A 26,023-nucleotide genomic window follows, 5' to 3' on the forward strand; every position below is an offset into this window, starting at 1 on the left:
AAGATTTTTAAGATTAAAAACTAATACCATGTTTGGGTTTACTTGCTTGAAAACCTTTTAAAAACAAGTTTCTCCAAAGGCTATAAGTATTACAGTCCATCAAAACATGCTTAATGGACATCGGGATTTGACAGGTTTGGCAATTTGGGGGATTTTCTCGTTAGTAGAAATTGTGTGTTAATTCTAAACGTCCCATCCAGCATCATGTGTAGATAACTTCATCCCAGCCATTGTTAAAATGAGAAATTGGTTTTTCCCCGACATCAGGATTAATTTTGTGTAGTTTGTTATTAAGGCACCAGTCCCATTCCAATTGCTATTTATTTTTGATGTATGTATTTACTAATGGGCTCAGATCTGTAAAAGGTAGGAGGCATTTCATTGGTTCTGAATATAAATCGTTTTTGGCAGCACTGTCTGCTTTCTCATTACCAGAGATTCCTGGGTGTCCAGGTACCCAGCAGAAGATTCCAAGGACGATACGTAGGTTAAAATCTTCACAAATGGTGGTCAATTTTTAGGGATTCCAGCGTTTCAAGGCATGATTTTGTGTCAGTTATTAAGAAATCTCCAAATTTTAATGGCAAAAGTATGGCGTTTGCTTCTGCAGTGAAAATGGAGCTTTGGTCATGGATGCGTTTACCCTGGCATAGGTGATTCGTTGCAAAAGCCGCTTCCAGTTTATTTCCAGATTTAGATCCATCTGTGCTCTTATGTCTAGAAATAGTTTTTGGTAATCATTTGGACGGGTTTTTGATTTGTAGTTTCTTGTTAGATCCAGATAAATGTTTGGCTTTTTAAGGTCCTATGGGTGAATTTTGTAGAATTGTGTCTGTTCCAGGATGTTTAAATTCACTTTCAGGTTCTCCAGATGGGTTCTGATACATAGACCAAATGGGCGAATGTGACTTGGTTTTCTTTCAAATATTATTGGTGCAGTCTTGGAATGAGAAACTGCTGAATAGGCTAGATTTCTTTATTAGTTTTAAGTTTAATTGCGTACTGTAAAGACAGCTTTATTTTTCTAATATCCAGGGAGGGCTGGTTGGCTTCCACATACAGGCTTTGGACTGGTGAAGTTCTGTAGGCTCCCAAAGCCAGTCATATGCCTTGGTGGTGTACAGTATCCAAAGGAGGTAAATATATTTTCCTGTTTTATCCATAAACACCACTTCCATAATCCAACTTTGGGTGAATCAATGTTGTGTACAGATTTAGAGTTGATCTTTCTGCTCCTTATTTGGTTTTGAATTTCATGGATGTTAGAGATTTCTTTTTAAATGATTTAATGTGGGGGATGAAAGTGTTGTCAAAGATGATTCCAAAAAAATCTGGTCTTTCTGCAGAAATTTCTCCCAGTCATTGATTGTCCAGTTCTTTAGCATTTTTGCCTTTTATCGAGCTTGTTGCATTGAAACAAACGGAAGGTTGTGTCTTGAAAACCTTCAAAGACCAGGTGTTTCCACACTTTTGAGAGGCACTGTGTATCTGTCTGTCCATATATCTATCAGTTCAGCTGTCTATATGACTAACATACTAGTGCTGTTGACTACTCCAGGATACAACCACCACAGTAGACAAAAAAAAAAAAAAAAAAGATCCATGTTTTAATTAAAAAAAAAAGCAGAATTTAGTAAACTTTTACTTGGTCCGATTTTCTGATAGGGCTCGATCTCTTCCTTCGGCTCCTCCAAGGGAATCACGTGATCATACGGATCTGAATATAAAATTAACAGTGGGAAAAGAGAGACCAATAACAACGAGAATAATTATAGAAGTGTTTTATATTGAACAAATTAAACTAAAACAATTTAACTTCGTAACATTCAGTGAAATTTCAGTTTACTGAAATATATACTTTTTTTTAAATGGTAATGTAAAATATATATATATATTTTTTTTAACTTTAATTCATTACAGATAAAAAAAAATAAACAACATACCATCGACTGCATGCAGCTCTCTGTGTTCCTGGAAGCAGCTGTAGTATTTATACTTCTTCCCACATATGTCGCATGTGTAACGGAAAGCATCTGAAATCATACAGATATCGGGTTAAAGGTGAATAGCAACAAAACAAACACGCACACAATCTCAGTACATGAGGGATCCTGTAACGCAAAAACGGAAATGTGGAAATTCCACTGTAGGACTCACTGGATGGGCCGTGAGGTGGCGTTTCTGGAGGCATGGGGCTCTCAGACTCTGCTTAGAGAACACACAGACAATAAAGCCTTTATTTCAAAGCATTAAACAGCATCTCTAATGTAAAATAAAGGGCAGTTCATATCCAAAAGTCTTGAGCGGTACATAAAAAAAAATTAAATCTATCCTTTTAATTCTGTATGTGCTGATTATTCAAAAAATGATTAACATCATGATGAACATCATGCCTCGTCGTTTCCTCAGGTGAGGTTCTGCAGGTTCATAAGTGACCACGAGAACATTGGATTTTGTGCAGGTGCAGGTAAATGGCGAAAGATTTTTATTTAACTCTCGAAAATATGCAAGGAAGAAAAAGAAGGGAAAAATGGCAACATTTAAAAAGTTATAAACAAAAAGAAAAAAAATTATATCTCAAGGCAACAACCTACATGTGCCAAAAAACAGCTATTTTTCCATTTAAATAAATAGAAAAATAAAGTAATTAATTAATCAAAAAAATTTTCAATTTTAAAAAGACATTGCAGCTATATTATAAAATACTGAATTTTTTTTTGTTGGGAAAAACAGAAAACGTATTTAAGAAATAAAATGTTTGATCTAGACTCTTACGCAAATTCTTTTTTAGATTTGGATCAATTAGGTCGCTATAGATTCGACCTAATTGATCCAAATCTAAAATAAATAAAAAAATAATTAATAAAAAAAAGCTTTTAAAATTGCTTTTAAAAATATATTCAAAATAAATTAAATGCAAAAAAATTTAATTTGTATAAGAAATATATAATAATAAACACCAACAAACTATAAAATTTAATTAAAACAAAAAAACAAAAAAAAAAATCTCTGCAGCTGATCCAATATCAACATAATGTCCCAAATGTAATGTAACAAAATGTCCACAAGAATTTATAATGGCGAAATGTAATGAGCCGAACATAACATTATTATAGCAGAGATTTTCAATATATTCCCAGCCATTGACTACCTAATTTTATTTTATTCTTTCCTAAGCATACTTTTTACTTTTTTTTTTCCTCGTGAACCTAGCCATTTAAAACGTTTGCCAATATTTACCTGTAAACGAGAACCGTTAAAAAATGCAACCGGAGAGTTTTGTGTTTTTGAGAAGCAGACCCTGAGGGCACGATGTGCAACATTACAAACACGTTTCCTGGAATAGAGCTTTATGATGTGGAAGTTTACTTTGTACCTCTGTGGGCACGGACGTGAGTCTGAAAGCAGTTGTAGTACTTGTACTTCTTCCCACACACTCGGCAGACGTAGGAGCCTGTATGAACGTACAACACTGTTAGAAATAATTGAAACTTTTAATCATATACAGAAGCAAAAAACACACAGCTTATCGCATGACCAGAAAAAAAATGCCGTCTAGCCTGAGGGGAAAAAAAGAAAAAAAAACGGTTGAGGCAAATGTCCGCTCATTGCGCTCCCTTCTTCTCAGTGTACGAGATAAATAGTAGATAATTCATTAATGTATAAATTACAGCAAATCTTAGCAAAATTTTTGCTAAAAACGGCCACAATGTACATTTCTGACGATAAAAAAAAAAATTGGCAGATTTCTTGCTACAGTTAAAAAATTTTTAAGTAAAAATAAACTTTTCTTTTTCTTTTTTTTTTACATTTAACTTGCTTAGAATTTAGTTTTTTTTGTCGTTTGAAATTAATTTAAATATTAATAAATGTTGGAACAGTCTTTAGATATAATTGCTGACCTGGAATCAAATGCAACATAAGGAAAATACATTTGTCCCCAAACTGTATGGTGGAATTAAATTATACATGGCAACGTATGCTAAAAAAACCCAGCATTTTTAGCTACATGTTTCAAATTAAAATATTACAAATGAACAGTGTATATTTCTGACATGTTCTCCAAAAAAATCTGACTTCCAGCTTCATTAATTTTTTAAGTTAAACATTACATAAGGGCGATACATTTATTATAAATTTTTTTCTTTAAAACTTAGATCCTCACCCTGAGTTTGGGAATTGCGAGGATTCCCGATTACCACGCAGATCTCTGCAGGAAGGCCGCTGTCGCTCTCTTTGCCATTGCTCGTTGAGGTGGTGGGCGTGTGCCGAGGCTCACTCTTGACATGATGTCTGGAGGTTTTGGGGGTGGCGGCGGGCACGGCCTGGGCGGAGAGCATCTCGGATGTGTCGCCCTTCTTCAGGCCGGCATTGGGGACCTCCTGAGTGCTCATGGCTCCGCTGAGGTTTAGCCACGGCTACACAGGCTGCAGGAGAAATGGAAACACATGAGCGATTAGGGGAAATGCAAGATTCTGACGTGTTGCGAAATCCAAAAATTCAACCGAAATGGGAGACAAAACAAGGTCATGCTCACACAGCAAGGGAGTGTTAAAAACTATTATATTTAGTTTACAATAACCATTTTAAGATTCATCATAAACAAGGAAGTGACTCCGGATTTGCGGCGACTCAGACCACATAAAAAAATAAATAAAAAAAAAAAAAACACGTGAAAAATAGGTTTATGGTGTTTTGATTGAAAAAATAACATTTAATAAACGTTTGTATAATTTACAATTACAAAATACATTTGTACAAGATAAAAAAAACAACGCTCTAAATCTAAACGAGTATTATGATAATAGCACACTATGTATTATAGGAAAAAAAGATTAAGATTCTGCGTAAAAAAAATTTTTTAAAAAAAATGATAAACAATATTCGAAAGAGTAAAAAAATTAAGTATAATACTGCTGCGTGCATTTTTTATTTTTTATTAAAAAAAAAATATTTCCTAAAACATTGTTATAACAATAAAGTGCTAATTGTGACTTCTTACTAACATTTGAATATAAACATATACACAAATGTACATTAATAATAATTATTATAACTATTAAAAACATTTTGGGATAATTCATTTTTGTACAAACATCAAAGCAAATATATATAAGAACTAACATGCACTATAGGGTCAAAAGAATTGGGACACCAGATTTTTTTACCCATATGTGGTTTATCCCAAAACTGCCTCCTCACCTCACCTACATCAGACTTCCCTGACACCCTTGTGGCTGAATGAGCACAAATCTCCACAAAATCCAGTGGAACATCTTCAGAAGAATGGAGGTTAATAGAACAGCAAATGGGTACTGAATGTGAAATGAGATGTTCAAAAAGCACATCTGAAACTTATATGCAGGTGTCCACAAACCTCTGTATAATATTTATATATATACACACACACACACACACACACACACACACACAATAAACATGTAAAAATACACACAAAAATCTTAGCAAGTTCATACCAAGCTAATCGATCGCATCTTTAATGAAAAAAGCCTAATTAGTGGAATGTTTTATGTGACTGATGTGTAATGAGTTTGGCCTTTTGCCAAGTCTGCTAAGTGTCACAGATCTCATGGGGGTTCCGAAAAAATCTCCCAAATGAATAAATCATGAGAAAATAAAAGATGGTTCGTTTCAGACTAAGCATGACGTGGGCTCTCGATTCGACAGACGGCAATGTCGAGCTATTTTTAAATCACACTTAAGAAATGGTAATGCGGGAGAACTGGAGTGGGGAGATGACCTGATGATGAACATGGCAATGGAGGAGACGAGAGCTTTTACTCGAGTTTTTACTTTAGTCAAGCTGGGGTTTTTTTTTTTCCTTCTAAAAACACACATGATTTCAGTCGGTCAGTATTGAAAATATTAGCGGTCGACTGATGGATTTTACTGATACCGATAACTAGTTTGGATCGTACTTGCAAAAAAATTTATAAATATCAACAGTTTTTAAAATAGTTACTGGATAAAATTGCTGGAAAAAAACCACTTAATGTATAATAGTCAGTGATTCACCCCTAGGGGCCGCTCTCGTAATGAGTGAACCGGAAAAACTATCGGGATGGATTTTTGCAGAAAGCAGATAGTTCCAGCAAACAACTATCGGTGCCGACCTCTAGAAAAAAAGATAAAGTTAAAAAGCGGACGTTTTTTTGGTGCATGAGCTCGTGAATAAACAAACAGAACAGCAAAAAAAAAAAAAAAAAAAAAAAAGGCAAAATGGAAAAAATGCTATTAGAAAAATAATCACTGTTGAAAAATTTTATAAATTAGTGTTGAATATTAGGGCAGGTGTAGTTCAGGCTTAGGTTAGGCTCCAGTATTGCCAAGCTGCCACTCTTGGGCCCTTAAATCTGCTGTGCTCCAGGGGTGCTGTATTATTTGTCCTCAGCTTCCCAACATTACTGGGATATGCAAAGAAATAATTTCACTGTGCTGTACATGTGACTTGAAAAAGCACCTTTACATTTTGAGCTCAAATAAAAAAAAATAAAAAAAAAGGAAATAATTTCTAAATGCAACATGCTACAATATTCAGCACTAAGACGACTCACTTCGGGGAGGTGTGATGCAGCTTCCACTTCGTCACTTTTGAATAGATGTTTACTGAGATCTCCAACCTCTGGGATGTTATTTCACACCCTGTTTCTAAGCGCTGAAATTCTATTAGCTTGTTTGTTTGTTTTTTTAACTTCCTTAGTCTTTATTTCACTGTTTAGTTTTTTTTGTGTGTGGTTCTTTTAGTACAATAATTAATGTGTTCTTTAGCAAAAAAAACACCTGTTACAGTTCTGTATCACTCAGGGTTTTTTATATAAATAAGAAATTTGAATTCTTATTGAATTCAATTGAAGCTCATGCTGTAGTTACATTATAATGGACCAAATTATTGGGACATTTGACGTTTCTAGCCATATGTAGTAGTATGAAATTTTCCCTTCCAGCGCACAAACCCAGCTCCATGAACGTCTGCTTTCCATGGGATGGAGTGGAAGATCTCCTGCTATAGACCTCCAACTCTACCGAACTCCTTTGGACCTCCTCACCTTCTTCACCGCCTTCATCACTTCTTGACTTTACTAACACCCTTGTTTCTGAATGAATCTCACACAGATCTCCACAAGCACACCCCAAAATCTAGTGGAACATCTTCCCAGAAGAGTGGAGTTTACTATAACGTGAAATAGGGATCAAATGTGGAATAGGATGTTCAAAAAGCATGTACGAATCTTAGAATCAGACCTCCACAGACATTTGTCCATATATAAATACATTATTTAAATCCAAATATTTAAACAAACACCCTCCAGGCCTGTTAGAACAGCATTCGAGCTGATGGATGGAATTCAGCATGCACTTCTTAACACCTTGGTGAGGGAATTATGCGCTGTGAATTGCCACCTCGCTGCTATTTCGCATCGGACTCGCTGCAGCCGCGTCGGTGGGGAAAAAAAAAAAAACTGCAGTGCTCTCATATTTAAAAAAAAAAACACAAAAAAACGGCTGAGATAGTAAATGAGCTGTCAGCCTAAATTTCAGAGCGAGGAGATATTTTCAGTGATTTGACCCATTTTGCGAAATAATTTGCAGCGCACGAGCTTAGCGGAAACACATTTCTCCTCCCTACACAACACATTTTTAGGATCACTCCAGAAACGCGTCGCACAAGCCGAACGTCAACCAAAACACGAGCTGGATTCTGAAAATTTTAACATGAAAGTGTGCGAGGGAGGAAATCTGGTTTTCAGTGTGAAGGGATGGAAATATTACGGTTGAGCTGCTCTATTTTTCCGGCACTAGAAATGTTTTTAGGGTTCTGCATTCAATTACAGCAGTCACGTCTCCGGCCTGCAATTCAAAAGGAAAAAAAAAAAAAAAAAAGAGGAAAAAAAAAAAAAAAAAAAAAAAGCAATAACGTATAAATATATTGGATGGAGGAAAATTTTCCCCCACCATTTTTTTCCATTAACTGAGATGGCTTTGGAAGTGAAAAAAAAAGAAGAAATAAATAAATAAAAATACGGAAAATGTCAGGTCTTAAAATTCCATCTGAACGAATGAGCAATGCAACGGAGCCTTCTTTCAATTTATATGCTAATGCTGCCCTGAATTAAAATTTAATAACTAGGCGCTATTGAAAAGCAGACTCGAATTAGATGAAAATAAATCCTGAAAGAGCGGTCTAAAATTAGAAATTCGGCCCGGCTTCGCGGCTGCCGCTAAGCTCCTGACATTTTTTTTCCTCCGATATGAATCAAAGTTGCAAAGTGAGTACGAAAACAGACGAGGAAAATTGAGGCGCTGTTGGTTTTGAAAATTGCTTTAAATGGGGAACTAAATAACACGGTGACTAGTTTTAATATCTTGAAATAAACCCGCACCTACACTACACGTTTTTACCAATAACGTGCGACTTACGAGGGATCTTGATGTAGCCGACAAATTAAAAGGGTGTGACAAAAAAAAAAAAATCCAAATTTGTTTTATTATAATAATAATAATAATAATAATAATAATAATAATAATAATAATAATTTCTTTTTATTTTCAACAATTCTCAATTACAAATTATTTTCTTTTGTATTTGGTCCTTGAACCATGCAATAATAATAATAATAATAAAAAATTCTATAATTGTTTATAAAAAAAAAAAATCCGGTTATACACAGCCACGGCAAATAGAAAGAAGAAGAAGAAAAAGAGAAAGAAAAAAAAGAAAAAAAAAAAAAAAGAAAAAAAAAAAAAACACTACCAGATCTAAATCTAGACAGCAAACACATTCAACACATAATAGGAAATCCAAATAAGGAGTAAAATTTCCGTTAGGTCTTAACGTGCAAAAGGTCAGTTATGTTTTGGTTACGAATGCAAAAATCCATTTCAGGAAGTGCTCACGGTTAAAAACATGCAGATCTGATCACATCACGCTCAAGGAAGCAAAAAAAAAAAAACCCACAATCATCAGACTGGTTATTACCTTTTTCCTCTTTTCTCAGACCTTTTAATAAGCACCATTTGTTCCTTTGCATTAGGAGCATTAGGAATAATTTTGCACTCAGCCACATCCTGAAGAAACCTTTAATCAAATGAAACATCTCATCTCCAAAGTTGCACGATTTAATCTTTAGTGCTGTTAAGTTGAACTGCTTTTTCAGGTCAATAATAAAAAAGTCTGACATGTGGAGCTCCTGAAGCAGCTTCTTGCCACTCTGGGTACGACCTCGAATTCCTGAGCCGAATATCTGTAACATCATGGTGTTTAAACCACAAACGAGTAAATTCTTCCTGCTTTCGTACTTTTGTACAATCAGCGAACCGTGAAACTCGGCACAAACAACAGATTCGGTCATTTCTCTGGGAATTGCAAGGTGCAAGTTAAAACACGTGAGCTGTAAATTACAATTGAGCTGCAGAAAAATGTACAAACAGAAAAGGTCTGAAGTAACGACGTGCCGAATGCTCATGTGATCAACTTTCCCCGTATTGTCTTCCGACCCAAACTATTTTAAATGGTTATTTGCATCTTTTACAGTATATGTGCTTTGAGGGGCGTGGCTATACTTATATATACACACACACACACACACACACACACACACACACACACACACACACACACACACACACACACACACACACACACACACACAGTATAACCTTGATACTCACGGGGGTTGCGTTCTAGTAACAAAAAAATCGTGAGGTTTTGACTCTCTTTTCGATGCTTCCTTTTTCAAGGGCAATTGTACATGTACTGAGAACTTAATTACTTATCAAATGTTTTATTTACTACTTTAAATGAATAATAGAATAATAAAAAAATTCAAACAGTTTTATGTAATTTATTAGTACAAACTCTGTATTGAAATGTTACTCCAAACTTTGAAATCGCTCGCGGCTCGTTGCTCAGTTAACTATCAGATTTTTCACGAGTCACTATGAAAAGTGGCAAACTATCGAGGTCGAGAGTGCCATGATTTTAATGCCATGTTAGCACCCTAATAAACAAGAAATTAACAACTTTGTCTGTTTTTATCCCTGATGTCTTTCACTTGCACAGCAAGATTATGCCTGCGTGTTTCTATACTATAGTATATTACAACAATCACGATTTAACACCAACATGTAATTCAGCCATTTATCCAAAACATTTACTCCAGCAGTATATGTACATTTAGTCCATTTAGCAGAGGCCCAAATCTAGAGCAAATTACAACTGAGCATATACGTGCCATTAAACACGTTGTTGACCGATTAACACGTCCCATTCACGTGAACACATGACTGCTCTGTCTAGTTACAAAATAAATTAAAAAGCGATATCGGCAAAAAAAAGAAAAGAAAGACGATTAATCCGCAAGTTAAAAAAATGTGTACTGTGTCAATATTATTTTTTTTTATACACACACACTTCAGTAAACTAATTATGTCATTAGTAATGTTCCGAACTGGTGTGAATTATTCCACAAGTACAGAAAAAAAAATAAAAGGGTGCGGTTTTTTTTTTTTTAAACACAGTGAAAAATTACAAAGTCCAGCTAGAGAAAACTTCACACAAACTGAAAACAACAGAATTTGTCTTTGAAAACAGAGGCCAGGAAAAAAATAGTAATGTTTCAATGAAAATTCCATTCTTAATTCAGCGACAGCAGGCAGGAAAAACTATCAGTTTAAAAAAAAGTCACTTGCATGATATTTGAGTTCACAGCGGGTTTTGTTAGTAAATACAGGAAAAAATTTAATTCTAGTAACGCCTGTTAACGCAAATTTACACCGGCTAGCAAAAAATTGCGTGGATAATATTCTCAGCATCTCTATGGCTGGGATAAAAATTTTATTGATTTTTAATTATTTGAATGCCCTGCCAGCACCACTGGCTATTTTCATAGCATCATGGGCTCGAGGTAAGTAAGATGAGACATTACAGCATTAGAGTCTTACAGTGTTTCAGCTGTGTCAGAAACAGGGGCTAAGTTCCTCCTGCTCATGCTACTAAGAGTCATTCTATATCAGTGAAAGATAAGGCGGCTGGGAAAGAAGAATGCAGTGAAAATGTTGCAGACATTCAGTCCTGTACCTTTTGTATCAGTGATGTTTTAGAGCTGCTTATATGATTCATATTATATTTCTGTGGTTTTCAAAGGGTTTATTTAAGGCTTTTTTTTTTCAAATTAAAGAACAAATTAATAAATTAATGCAAGGTGTTTCTGTAGTTAGCCAACTCATTGCATCATTCGCTGCACTAGCATGCTACTAAAGGCTGAAGCAATCTTTGTATTACCAATAAAACCACAACGTTTGACGATAATCGTTTGCATGTGTATGGTCAAAAGGTGGTCAAAGGGTCAGTGATGTGACTCGGCGATCATTGCGAGTATGAAAATACTCCTGCCTCGAGCTTAAACACAAGGAAAGCCTGCTAAATGCTATTTAATAAACACTTTGAATAACTCTAAATATATAATTAAACACTGATAAGCAGAGACTGTGAGCCATTCAGAGTTACAGAGAAAGAGAGGCAGCAAGAGAGAGAGAGAGAAATAGAGAGAGAGAGAAATAGAGAGAGAGAGAGAGATAGAGCGTGTGTGTGTGTGTGTGTGTGTGTGTACCGCTTGGAGTCCAGGGCTTTAAGCTCGCTTCACACTCTTCCCCCTTTTCTTTCCCTCCGGGTTTCTCTCGCTCTCTTTCCCCCCGATCGCTCCAACCAACAGTGAAGCCTGAAAACAAAAGGGTTAAAAAAAATTAGCAGTGCGCATTTTTTTAACGCAGTGGAAAATTACAAGGCCAGCTCGAGAAAACTTCACACACGGAAAATTACAGAATTTTGGCCGGAGGCGAGCCAGAGGGCGGAAGGAAAGTGTTTTAAATATTTCGATGAAAATTTTATTCTTACAGTAAGTCAGTGACAGCAGGCAGAAAAAACAGCACAGAAATTCTAAACATAAAAAAAAGGAAGTTCAGAAATGGTGGGAAAAATAAAAAATAAATGTTGCAGTCGGTAATTCGCCTCTAGAAACACTGCCAGTAAACTGACTATGAGAAATTAAATAAACAATATATATGGATTTACCTTTTTGTTTTCTCTCTCTAATGAAAGTCAACCCTACTGACCACCGTTGGGCTGAACTGGACCGCTGACTGAACCCCAGGCCTCCTCACCTTATCTCAATATCTGACTTTACTAACACCATTGTGGCTGAATGAGCACAAAATTCCAAAAACACACTCCAACATCTAGTGGAACATCTTCCCAGAAGACTAAAGGTTATTGTATGGGGACTTTTCAAATGGGGTTTAAACTTACACACGTAATCATTTCACCTCCAGGCCTTCAGCGGTGTCCCACCTAAATCGGTCCACCTCTTAAAACCTCCATGACGACGCCAGGGTTTTAAAAAACATCAATATTTTAGGGAAACGCATTATAACAGAGCGCTGCATGTTGTTACTAAAGCGAAAAAACACCACAGTGAACACGTCTCCTTTCACTGTAGCCACAACTGCACCTCCGGCATACCTCATCATCTCTAACAGAAGCACCGATATTAACCTCATAAAATGATCCGGGGTTTTCCCAGCATTTTGGTGCATTTCTTTCCGTGCATTACGGTTTTCCTCGCGATATGAAACAAAACAAACGTATAAATGATTCATGAAAAAGCTTAGTGTTTTTACTCACGATGACCAGCTTTTCTTAAAAACTCTGTCTTGTAGATGTCCTTGTAAGTAAGTGTGACCAAATCAGTCCTCGGTCAGTCGTTGTGGAATCAAAAACACAGCTATTAAATCAACATGAATATATGAGTGAGCATGTACAGTTTGCTACAGACGCGGTATGTGAGCTCTGACTAGCGCGTTCCCTGGCCATCCAATCCGAGGATGTGATTATTGTACGACCTGTTTGAAGGCCCTGGTGTCAGCAACACAAAAATCTGATTGGTTAATTCCACAGCTTCTCTATGTATTTCAAGCTACAGGCAGATTCACGTGAACCCCAGCAACGTGTGACGTGACGACATCTCATTTAATAGAATCTCTAATGTAAACTTTCAAGAAATTCTATGGAGTAAGAAAAACAAATACATCAATGCCCGAGCAACTGAACTAATAGGTGATGCAGTGACCCGAAAAATTTTCAGGTTCTTTATAGGATTTTACTTAAAATAAACATCGGTTTCTTAAAAGATCCTCTGTATATAAAAATAACTAAATACAGGTTGTAGTGTCATAAGAGCAGTGAAGCGGAGAGGTCACCTCGGCGCTGTACGATCATGTGGGCTCGATTTCGATCCGACACAAACGTGTAAATGCACAGCATTGCTCTTGGAAAAGCACGCCTGGATGAGCTGACTTGACAGTTTCCATAACAGATACTGCTACACAAAGAAGAAAAAAAAAATAAATAAAAAAAGAGCTGCAGTTTTGCTGAACACTGAAGCAGTGTGGGTTGACAAAGTACACAAGATTTTACAACTTTTATCAAGATTTTTCTATTTAAAAAAAATTTAATGTATGGTATGATAACCAGACAAACCAGAACAGTCTTTAATTGCATATTCACATGTATGGCATTTCAAGGACACCTTTTTTTTTTTAAACGTATTTATCCCCAACGCCAGTAATAAGAAACCGAGAAAGTGCTGAGATATGAGGAAGAAACCTTGAGAGGAACCAGAGTCAAAAAGGAACCCGTCCTCTGGCCCTCATGTTTCTCTGAGATATTAGTAGCACACATTTGTTGTGTAGTTTCCAAGTTTGTTTTTAATTTTTCAACTCCGTGTGTGAATATGGAACAAGGGTTTGACCTTCAGAACACAAATCTGGACCTTCCCCTCTTTCATATTCGTTTTGCCTTAAACATACAGTAATGATAACTTTGTCTTTCAGTCAAAAAGGTCGAAAGTATTTCTCCTGCAGTTATAGAGCATGAGGGCAAGATAAAAAAGGACAACAAAACAAAAAAGCTAACAGATGAATACAAAGTTGTGTCAACAATCTGGAATTGTGTGCAGGGTCGTAGCTGAAGGTCACCGGGATCAAAAAAGAAACAGCAGTGATCCACAACGAAGTGTAGATCCATCAACAAACATCAGTTACAGGAAATACCGGCAGCATTTCCAGGAAATTTTCATTTAACAATTAAAGAAGGAATCTCCAGTATCAGTCCATGGATTTACGCATCATGGTTTGTCACTATTTCTTTTTGCCGTTATTAACTAAATTTTAGTTCTCGGTTAAGGGTCTTGTGCAAGGGCCCGAGAGTGGCAGCTTGACGATATCAGGGATTGAATCCCCAACCTTCCGGTAAGCAACCCAGAGCTTTAACCACTAAACTACCACTTTTTTTTAATAACCATTACTATAATACGATTATAATTAGGGCTAAAATGATTTCTTGTGTAACTCGATTAATATTCGAATACAAATTCGTTTGGTCCATTTAACGACACACGGAGCACAGTGTTTCCCTGAGGACCATTATTGTTGATGCACCACGTGCTAAACTCGGGAGCGCTCTGGACAGGTAAACACAGAACATGCTGCAGAATGAAAAATGGAGGACTGAGGAGAAAACTATGGAAGATCGTTTCCAACACGTAAAAAAAAAGAAAAAGACTTACTATTCCAACTCTATTTCTGGCAATTCCGAGGTTTTTTCTTCTTGCTAAATGTGACTATTTCTCGCAATTACGACTTTTTTTTTTTTGCCAGTCGGGCAGCAGCAACCCCTCTGTACTGCTAAAGCTTAACACATTCAAAATAAAATGGGTTGCAATCAATACAATCACATGGTATCAAACTGCCTCCGATTCCTGGAGAAAACTCTGTCTAACAATCAGCTCTGGAGGAGACGGAGCGTGACAGATGAAGCAGAGGAGCCACGTTCATACACCGACAGCTCCAAACTTCAGGTACAAAACATGATTACCAGTGGATGCAACAGAAACGTTGGATGTTTGCAAGAAGTCAGAATTGCGAGAAATGAAGTCAGATTTTGTGAGAAATAAACTCGGAATTGTGAATAGGAATAAAGCATATAAAATAACTTTTTTTTTTTTATGTCACGGAAGTGTGCATCCAAAGGGTTCAGGCCAAAGTTTAGGTTTATTTCAAACTAAAACGATAGTGAGTTTCCTTTTTTTTTTTTTTTTGAGGAATCTGAAATTTTTTTTTTTATTTATTTTTATTTATATATTTGTCTTTGCATTTTGACTACCGTATTTTTCGGACTATAAGCCGCTACTTTTTTCCCACGTTTTAAACCCCACGGCTTAAACAACGAAGCGGCTTATTTATGAATTTTTCCTGGGTTTTTCCCGGTTTCACAAACTTCAAGCCAAAAAACTGAACCCCATAACATTAGACCAATGAAATTTCCGAACGGAAACGAAAATAAACTCTCGACAGAAATAGTTGTAAAAGGAAGGAGGAAGACAGTGAACAATGATTTTCTTGGTCGGCTACTGTTTAGATACAAGCTGTTGTAGCGCGTTGAGTCTGGGTGAAGGGAGAGCTCGCTAACTCCAGTTGCAACAAAAATCATATAAGCACAGACAGGTTTCCAAAACTCGTGCTTTTTTATTTTTCTTGGCAACAGCGTTACGGGTTAATCAAAGAAACTTAGAAATGAGCATTAGAAAATAATAAGGACATATTCCTCGGTCTTGCACACATGCAGTAATAGCGGAAAAAACCAGTGGCATGCTATTCCCAAAATACAGCTATGCTCCTAAAGAAAGCGCAACATATTTCACCCGTTACACCGTGTAACAGACACTGTCTTTCGTTAAAGCCTGTGTAAAGTTCATTAGTTTCAGTGTAGACACCTGCAGCTTATTTATGTTCAAAATAAAAATATTTGTCAAATTCAGTGGGTGCGGCTTATATATATATATATATATATATATATATATATATATATATATATATATATATATAGAGAGAGAGAGAGAGAGAGAGAGAGAGAGAGAGAGAGAGAGAGAGAGAGAGAGAGAGAGAGAGAGAGAGAGAGAGAGAGAGAGAGAGAGAGAGAGAGAGAGAGAGAGAGAGATATAGGTGCGCTGTATAGTCCGGAAATTGCGGTAAATAAATTTAGTTTTCAGATATTCTTGTATGCAATTTTAGCAATAAAATGGAAATTTTTCTAAAAAGGGAACAAATTACTTCTTCATATTGAGAGACACGTCTTATTTTATAAAAGATCTTAATATAGAAAAAGTCCTTTTGATACAAGAGAGCTTCGTTCTAAGATACAGAAGCCGATTGGTTGTTGGTCTCATTTGTAGTCGTAATACAGTGAATTATATTTGGATCAGCGAAAGAAAAAACTACAACACCAAGAAAACGAACAGGAAAAAATAAATAACTCACACCTTAACATCCAGCCAATCACAATGCACGATTCACTTGGATAATTCGGTATAACTGCATTACACACAGAATGGTTTGTTTCTATAGAAATATATACAGTACTGTAAAGAAGATACTCAACATGTAGTATTCAAATACAGCAACTGAAAAAATTCACTCTTGAAAATTTTTATTAAAAATAATAACACTATGAAACCTGTGCGTTCACATCCAGCTCAAGTTTAGATTAAATTCCGGAAACAAAACCAGAAGGGGAAGTGCAGATGTAAACCTGAACCATTATGAAATTACATACTTTGAGAAAAATGAGCCCAAACGTTTTGTTTTTTTTTTTACACTGTGAGAACACTGTACTAACGCCACTTCCTACAGCAGCCTGGTGTTGCATACATTCATTTTTGTGTTCGATGCACTTCCATTGTGGCAGTCATACATTTCGCAAACTTCCTGCCTTTTGTTCGTTCTTTTTTCTTACTTAATGCTGGTGACCAAAACAAGCAGATCCACTCTATAGATTCTGTGTTTTATCAGCTGGCTTCTTATCGTCTCAGCGAATCTCCAAGGTCAACAACATCTGTACCAACATCCAAAAATAAGCAGCAGGTTTTAATAGAACATAATGAGATTCTCGAGGATATAAAAATGCCATGTTTTTTTAGAATTAAACAGAAATGTGTTCTTTGCTGCTGCACTGCTGATGCGTGAACAACTTTGTTTTTCAAAAACACGCCATGAAACATGCATTAATGTTCATTAAAAATACTGGAACACTTTCATGAACATTCCACTTAGGGAAAGTTCTTACATCCATATCACACGTGAGAAACGTACATGTAAGCAAAAAAAGACTGGTAAAATGTTAAACTTCTGACTGGATGGTTGTGAGCTCAAATACAAGAACCACAATACTGGCACTCCTGGGCCCCTAAACAAGGCCCTTAATACCTGGTATACACTGGACAATTTTGAGCTGTCCCAGATAAAAGATGATGAACATAAAATAATGGTCATGGTTAACTGCCAAAATATGGACACTGCCAGAAATGTAGGGTGACCATCTCACAGAGTGTTTGCCGCTAAGACTTCCTGACTAGGAGGTCCTAGGAGGACCCAAAAAAAAAAAAAACATGAACGATTCAATAGCTGTCTCGATTGTACAGTCTCCATACGTCATACCCAAGCTTATTAGAGCCATGTCACACGGCGTGATTTGTAATGATCTTACGATCGCTGAATTCGCCCACAGAAGCAATAACCCTCAACTACAACTGCAAAAAACTAAAATTGTGAGACTCCAGTTTCAAAAGTTGGGTCGCTGTAAAACGCCAATAAAAACAAAATGAAACCATTTGCGAATCTCATAAACCCATATTTTATTCTTTCAGGAATAAAACACATCGAAAGCTTAAATTGAGGTAATGTGCCATTTTAAGGATAAATATAAAGTAATTTTCAATTTGATATTTGCAACAAACCAAAATGTGTGTGACATTAGCCTTATTTACCAATATGTTACATCTCTTCTTTTAGCAATTGTTTGTAGACATCTGACCTAGGAAGAATAGTTGTTTTAGTTCTGGAAGAGGAATGTCTCTCTTTTGTCAGGTTTCTAGGCGTTTAACAGTCCTTAGTCTTCTTTGTTGTATTTTTTTATTTCACAATGCTCCAAATGTTTTAGTTAAAGAAAAGAGGTAAGGAAAGAGGTACTGAAGCATTCGGGCTTCAAATCCAGACTATGCAACAGTTTTTTCCCCTAAAGCCATCAGGCTCTGAACTGTACATAACACACACACACACACACACACACACACACACACACACACACACACACACACACACACACACACACACACACACAGCTGTGTGTTACTGAACTGTTACAACCTGAACTCACACACTCATTACTCATTTCACTTCACTTCACACACATCCATGTCTTCAGCACCACCCATTTGATATTGTATTAATCATATTATACTCTTCACATGCTGCTTTGCACCTCCTGTTTGGAGGCCACTTCAGTACTTGGACTCCTCTAAAGAAAGAAGTCCTTATAAAGCCACGCTGTAGTAATAGATACAGTCTGCATTAACATTTTCTTGCCCTCACTGAAAACATTGCTCTAAAATCTATAATATATATATAGATATCTTTCAGCATTGATTGAGCTGCCCATTAAATAGCCACTAATGCACCCCATACCATGAAACTAAGCGCTAATGATGGTCCCTCTCCTCTTTAGTCTGGAGGATGCAGCATCCATGGTTTCCAAAGAGAAATTTATATTTCGATTTAAACTACCACAGAAATGTAACCCTAACCCATTTTAAACTGGTTTAGAGAATACAGGAAGTCGTGGACTTAAACCTATGCAACTTACGACCATTCGACGTTACGACCACAATCGCTAGCCGCGGCGTAGGTTATTTTTTACCAGCTTCCAGCATAATTTCACAGGACTGTACATATAGCCTACTCTACTTATCTAATTATCTAATTTGTCGGTCCCAATTGTGGTCGTAAGTCGACGACTACCTGTATGGTTCACAGTTGGCATGCTCTTTGCATGATAGAGCTTCAACCTACATACATGGTTGACACGGTCAACTGTGTTCACAGATTTCTAAAGGTGGTTCAGTGATTTCCATTACAAAATATTTAACACTGGACCCGAAAATCACAAGCATCCAGATAAAATATTTTTTTTTTGCCCTCGTCCCTTTTGCACTGCGATTTCTTCAGATTCTCAGAATAGATATTGAGGAATATGTTCTGAAATTTGTAGACGCAATATTTCACAAACTGGAAATTTTTACAAAATTTTTACTTCTGAGACTCTTGTCTTTCGAAAATTATTATTCTTTTTTTCCATAACCAATCATCTTGGTGCCCAGTTCGCAATTAATCTAATTAGTTGGAAACTATTTCTCCAGCTGTTTCTTTTTAGTAACTCTTAATTTTTCCAGTCTTGTGTTGCCGTCATCCCAACTTGAGACGTGCTGCAATAAAATGAGTTTATGAGATTTGCAAATCGTTGCATTATGTTTTTATTTACATTTAACACAGAATCCCAACTTTTGTGGAATTGGGGTTGCCAGCTGCTCTGGATAAGGGAATCTGCCAAATGCCATACGTGTGAGTAAGTATATAAAGTGTCAAATGTATGGGTGGGTGGTGTGCAAAAAATAAAGCACTATGCAAGATGAGGGGAAAAAAATGCATTACAGATGAAAAGTCCAGATGTGGAGGGAAAAAAAATAACGCGTAAATTGACAATGTTTTCTGTAAGGAGTATTTTTTTGCAAAATATTACTTGGAAACCAGCATCATGACACTTTTTAAAGACAAATATAAACTGGCCGAAGCAGGAAAGATACGCGTGCTCTCTTCAATATTTATTTGTCGGAAACAAAATCTTTTTCCATGATTTGAAATGCAAGTATCTTAGATCACCAATCATTCCACAATTCAGGCCGTGCAGGAGATCTGCACTAATCCAACATTAGCATCCCGAGCACGTCCCAACAATCACACCGTTAATTATTGCACAAAACCATGTAAAATAATGAATAAATTAAGAATAAAATGGCTGCCGCTTCAGCGCTAAGCTTCAGAGAAATATTCCTGTCAGGGTGAAATCATGAAGTTGTGTGGAAAAGCACTCGGCACGCCGGTGCACGAATTATCAAGCAACCCTGAAAATGATTTAAAGCAGAGAGACATAAAAATTGAAGGGAATATCTTTACTGCCTGGATAATTGCATGGTGCATGGCCCAATGTGGCATTAAAATCTAATAAAAAAAATGAAATATTTAGAACAAAAATCATTAATTATCCAGCAATCACATGCACAAGTGTTTTATCTATTAAATTTTTCTTCCTCCAAGTGTTTAATGGTAATTTTTTTTTTTTTTTTTTGTCTAATGAACTTAAACCATGCACAGTTAGTTTCTTATGCAAACAATAATAAAAAAAAAATACAAATGCATGCACTTCATGGTATGTGCATCACAAAAAAAAACTCAAGAACCATGCGCGCGAGCACGCACGTGCATAACATATCCGTTCTCAGCACGCTGATTGATTTTCTTTTTTTTCTAATTCTGTGCAGGAGAAAAAGGAAGCAGAAACAGTGTAGCACGAACCGTTAGTTTACGATCCAATATGATACAAAAACGTGTTTTGTATAAAAGGTCGAATTGGAAAAAAAATTATAATAAATGCACAACATGAGAAATGGAGCACGAGGAAATGCATAATAAATCCGTGAAAAAGAACACCCGAGGCGTCCACTAGCCCTTTCCACGAGACTGGAAATGAACTCTATACAGTGTTGTGCTAAAAAATGCGGGAAAAATTCAAAAAGTAAAAAAAAAAAAAAAAAGAACTCGAACTCCTCGTTCGAAATGCAATCAGAATTAATCGTAATTTCTTTAATTTCTCTCGAATCCGGCCGCACGGGGGCGCTAATTTTTGCACTGAAAATGGCATTCGGAGCTTTTTTTTTCTGAAGCAAAAATAAATAAATAATAATAATAAAAAATAAAAACAATCCGCGCATTAAAAAAAAAAAAACATCGGGTGTTTCACCTGCTAGAAAGCGTCCGACGCGCGCGCAAAAGAAAAAAAAAAAAGCAGGAGGCGCGCGAGGAGGGAAAAAATCGCCTTCATCGATTACTGATCCGACAGCACGCGCCCGGGTTTATTCGGCGAATAAGAGCAGGCAAAAAAAAAAAAAAAGAAGAAGAAGAAGCACAATTCACTGGGAAAAGAAAATTCACCAAATATGGCCGCTGCTGCTCTTCAGGGGGTTTTCGGTTCCCCCTCCTGCACCAGCACGGCTTTTTTCTTGTCCTCCCTCTTTATCCTTTCCATTTTTACCTGTTTGTTTGTTTGCATTTCCTAAAATTAAATTTCAACAACTTTTACAATAATAAAATCACCATCATCATATTATGTTACAATAATAACAATAACAACACAGTCGCTACATTGAATCAGAAAAGAAATTCCTCAGAAAGTAAAAAAAAAAAAAGAAAGAAAGAAAAGGAAGAAGCGCTCGATTAAGTGAAAAAATAAACACAAACACTGCAACACATTGGATTTGAGAAAAGAAGTTGATCTTACCCAAGAAAGCATCGGTTTCCTCCTGGAACAACAAAAAAAAATGAATTAAAAAATTTAGAGGTGAGGAAAGAGCGCGCGCACGCGGCCTGCGCAAAGGGGGTACAAAATTCTACAATGATTTCTAATTTGGAGAAGAAGCAAAAAAAAAAAGGAGAGGAAAAAGAAAAAAAAAGAAAGAGACCAAAGCGGCACGCGCCGCCTTCTTTACCTCCTCCCCCCTCCAGGAAAAAAAAACCGATGCGGGTCAAACAGGATAATTTTTTTTCCCTCTTTCCAGGGCAGTGCAGAGCAGAAGGATCCTCCCTCTCTTTTCCTTCTCTTTCCCTCTCTTTCTCTCTCTCTCTATCTTTCAGGATGACGGAAGCGCGATTTTTTTTTCCCAATGCGAGATTTAAAAAAAAATGAATCGACTGGGTTTTTTTCTCTCTCTTTTCTCCCTCCCCCCTTTTTGCGCTTTGGCTTTCTTTTTGCAGGAATGCGCCTGCGCAGAAAAAGAAAACACCGGGCTCGAGCGTCGGTTCTGGGTGGAGAAGGAGGAGCAGGAGGCGGAGTGCGCGAGGCTCGGAGTGTTCGGTGTCCGCCATCATGCAGGCGTTTTGGGGGGGAAGGAAAAAAAAAAGGAAAAAGAAAAAAGGGGGAAAAATTGCATTTGCATTTGATTTGTTTTTTGTTTTTTCAATCAAATCTGTTTAATCAAATCAAATTTGTTTTTCGCACCGCAGTAAGAAGTGAGAAAGGAGAAGTGCGCGCGCGCACACACACACACACACACACACACAAATATATATATTTATAAGCACTGTCCTCTGCATGGGCCATAAATACAACCTTCCACCATTTGACACACAACATTTAGCTGGAATTTATAATTATTAATTATACAGAGAGAGAGAGCGCGCGTGCTCGATGCAGCAGAGCGATTTTAATGTAATACATTATATATTTTTCTTTTTTTTAATTCGAAGGCTCGTTTTGAATTTTCATCAGAATGTTTCCCCCACCACCACCACACACACACACACACACACACACACACACACACACACACACACACACACACACACACACACACACACAATGTGCATGAGCGGTGCTTTGGCTCCCCCTACAGGTGCATTTTAAAATTAAAAATCTTTTGAAATGGAATAATTATGTAATGTATAATAAAATATATCATATTGCAAAATCTAAATATAAATTGTATGCAATTAGTTATAAAACCTACCCACGTGTAACTTTATATAGAGTACTGTGCAAAAATTTTAGGCATGTGTAAAAATGAAGTAATCAATTAAATTGGCACAAATTGAATTGATAAAATAAAATTAATGGAAAAATGTAATTAGTTTGCATTTGCTAGACTCTATTTGGGTAATACAGATGTGTGTAAGTGTGTGTGCATGTGTGTAAGTGTGTGTGCATGTGTGTAAGTGTGTGTGCACGTGTGTGTGTGTGTGTGTGTGTGTGTGTGTGTGTGTGTGTGTGTTTTAAATTGAATATTTCTCGTTATGGATATTTACGTTCTTATCTGCTCTACTTATTTCAGGAACACTTGAACAAATTTAATTTTTCCTATAAAAGTTTCCTTAAAAGTTTATGCACACACACACACACACACACACACACACACACACACACACACACACACACACACACACACACACACACACACACATATATATATGTGTGTGTGTGTGTGTGTGTGTGTGTGCATAAACTTTTAATTAACTTTGTTGAGATATAGAAAGTAAAAAAAATCACTGTGCTGTAATGTACACGTGACAAGAATAACGCCCTGTTGTGTAGCATTTATTTAATATCGTCTAATAACACAAATCATTTTGTCTCAAGTAGAAAAAAAAACATTAGTATATGGCCACTAGGTGGCAGTGTTTGTATTCGCAAGTAGCGATACAGTGCAGCATCTGTTCTGAACCAGAGCTGATATCAGTCAGGACCCAGAGAACACAAAGACAACAGCTTTTTTGATCCATTAAAACTCTAGAGACACTTTCAACACAACATTAAATATTCGGTGTGTGTTCATCAACAAACCAGGAAGAGAACACAGAGAAAACACAGAATGATTCGTTTATGTTCTTATATGTTTATGTGTACAGCTTCCTACAGAATGAGATTTTTTTTTTCACATTAGTGATCACATTAGAGTGAACAGATTTAAGCAAAAAGGTGCAGAAGAAATTAAATTTGGTGTAATGCTGTATGTAACCTTTTCCAACTGCTCTACCCATCCCAGCCAGCAGAGGTCACTTAAGTACCACACACACATACAGAACACTGATCAGTGTTTGCAGCAACATGATGTTTAACAGATCACTGTTATGGTAGTCTCCACTCTTCTGGGAAGATCTTCCACTAGATTGTGTCCTTGTGGAGATTCATTACGCCTGGGGTGAAGTCAGTGTTCACATTCATCCCAATAGGGTTGAGATCTATAGCAGGAGATCTTCCACTCAAAACCATGTAAAGCAGATGTTCATGGAGCTGGCTTTGTGCACATTGTCATGCAGGAACAGGATTGGGTCTTCGAGTTTAAGAGAAGGTAAAGAGGTCATTCTACCACATTCAAAGATGTCTTACACAATTGTGTGCCTTCAAGTTTGTGGTAACAGTTTGCAGAAGAACCATATATGGCTGGAAAAGTCAGGTGACCCAATACATTTGTCCATGTAGTGAAGATAGATCTCGTCTGAGAGTTAAATGAGAAACGATTCACTCTACACAATTAACCAGCAGCTCAGAGATTAAAAAGCTTTCCAATGTAGAAGCATTTATAATTTAATGACACTTCACGGGTGACACACACACACACACACACACACACACACACACACACACACCTGGGAAAATAATTAATTAATAAAAAAAATACATAAAAAGAAATTAAGTCACCAATGAGTCAACTCTCAACATTGATTCAAAAAGAGTCACTTCACGGAGTCGACTCATTCACAAATGACACATCGCCAATCCGCTAAAGAACCCAATAATAAAAAGGCAAGAATCAGGTTTCAACCCTATTTTGCCATTTCCTGTAAAGTGTTCAAATGTGATGTGGTGCTATCGGGGGAATAAAACACCTTAATCAGCGAACAGGGATGACATAATAATGGCTGAAGTTTTGCTGAAATTCCATCATGAAGGTGGCATGTGCTTCTAATTACCATTTATCCAAGAGAATCCCACTGAGTTCCGACTCGTCTGTGAATTCATGACAAACTCCAGGCAGGAACTCGTAGACTTTGGGAAGAACAACGAACAAACTTTAAATGTACACAAACGTCATGGGCAATTAGAATTCAATCAATATATTGAAACACAAACGGCAATTCGATCTGAAGGCTACTGCAGCTCGAGGAGGAAAACAAAACAGAGGAAAAACTTCCAAGTGTGTGTGTGTGTGTGTGTGTGTGTGTGTGTGTGTGTGTGTGTGTACATGCATCAGTGAGTGTAAGTGTATACTGTATGTTGTGTGTGTGTGTGTGTGTGTGTGTGTGTGTGTGTGTGTGTGTGTGTGTCTGTGTACCTGTAATTGTATATATACATATATATTAGGGCTTTAATAATGCGTTAACAGCCAATCAACCAATCAGATTTGAGAATTCAGCAAAGCCATAATCCAAAGACTTTTAAAAACTCTTACATCCATTTCATTAGCATAATGCTATCATGACACATTATTATGTGCATTTGCAGAAAGTGTGTCCGGAAATACGTTAAGCCGGAAAGCACAGCTGAATGTGAGCCATGTAGATCCACATGTTGACTGGCTTTGTGGAGTATCGTTTTCCCCGGAGTTACTGGAAAACATCTAGCAGAGGAGTCACTTCTGGCATCCCACAGATGTTTGTAATAATGAGAAGACGCTTTCCAGAAAGGGAATGTGTGTTTGTTTGTGTGTGTGTGTGTGTGTGTGTGTGTGTGTGTGTGTGTGTGTGTGTGTGTGTGTGTGTGTGTGTGTGTGTGTGTGTGTGTGCAGGCTTAAGTCTATTGACCGCAGTAAGGGAGTGTGTGATTAAGCATTGCCTCGGTCTGCTTTTGTCACTCATGAACTTATTTTAAACTCCCTCTGTGAGGAGGAGTCAGGTCATCACAGCTCTGTAGACCTCAACCCTATTTTAAATAACAAAGTGATGCAACACTGGAAAGATTTTCAGAATTTGTAGAGAAGACTGAGTCATTATTATTATTAATTTCATTATTGTTATTGTTGTTATTATCTTAAGACGTTTGAATGCAAGCAGGTCTATTTTACTTTTGAACTGTTTAACTGAAGGAGGCGTGGCTTCTGCGTGAACTGGTCTACTGAAGGAGGCGTGGCTTCTGTGCATGCTGTTCTACTGAAGGAGGCGTGGCTTCTGTGCATGCTGTTCTACTGAAGGAGGCGTGGCTTCTGCGTGAACTGTTCTACTGAAGGAGGCGTGGCTTCTGCGCATGCTGTTACACTGAAATGAGTGTGGCCTCTGCACTAACTGTTCTACT

The 26,023-nt window shown here is 36.9% G+C and overlaps 1 protein-coding gene across 10 annotated transcripts in view; it reads right to left on the reverse strand.

Moving 5' to 3' along the window:
* znf618 (zinc finger protein 618) overlaps nucleotides 1-22,067 on the reverse strand; it is a 34,835-nt gene extending 12,768 nt beyond the window's left edge. For 2 of the 10 annotated variants that reach the window (XM_083531282.1, XM_083531278.1), the window contains exons 1-7: nucleotides 21,521-21,744; nucleotides 11,631-11,738; nucleotides 4,166-4,427; nucleotides 3,377-3,454; nucleotides 2,158-2,208; nucleotides 1,944-2,033; nucleotides 1,646-1,717 (exon numbers count right to left, since the gene is read on the reverse strand). In XM_083531282.1, coding sequence (XP_083387408.1) covers nucleotides 1,646-1,717; nucleotides 1,944-2,033; nucleotides 2,158-2,208; nucleotides 3,377-3,454; nucleotides 4,166-4,394 — 520 coding nt within the window. In that variant the 5' untranslated portion in view covers nucleotides 4,395-4,427; nucleotides 11,631-11,738; nucleotides 21,521-21,744. Of the gene's footprint in view, nucleotides 1-1,645; nucleotides 1,718-1,943; nucleotides 2,034-2,157; nucleotides 2,209-3,376; nucleotides 3,455-4,165; nucleotides 4,428-11,630; nucleotides 11,739-21,174; nucleotides 21,270-21,520 lie in introns of those variants that run through there. The other 8 variants (XM_083531275.1, XM_083531273.1, XM_083531279.1 and 5 more) reach the window with 8 other exon arrangements.
* Between the last annotated feature and the right edge of the window lie 3,956 nt (nucleotides 22,068-26,023).

This window comes from Silurus aristotelis (assembly GCF_946808225.1).
Source record: "Silurus aristotelis genome assembly, chromosome: 26".
Taxonomy (NCBI): Eukaryota; Metazoa; Chordata; class Actinopteri; order Siluriformes; family Siluridae; genus Silurus; species Silurus aristotelis.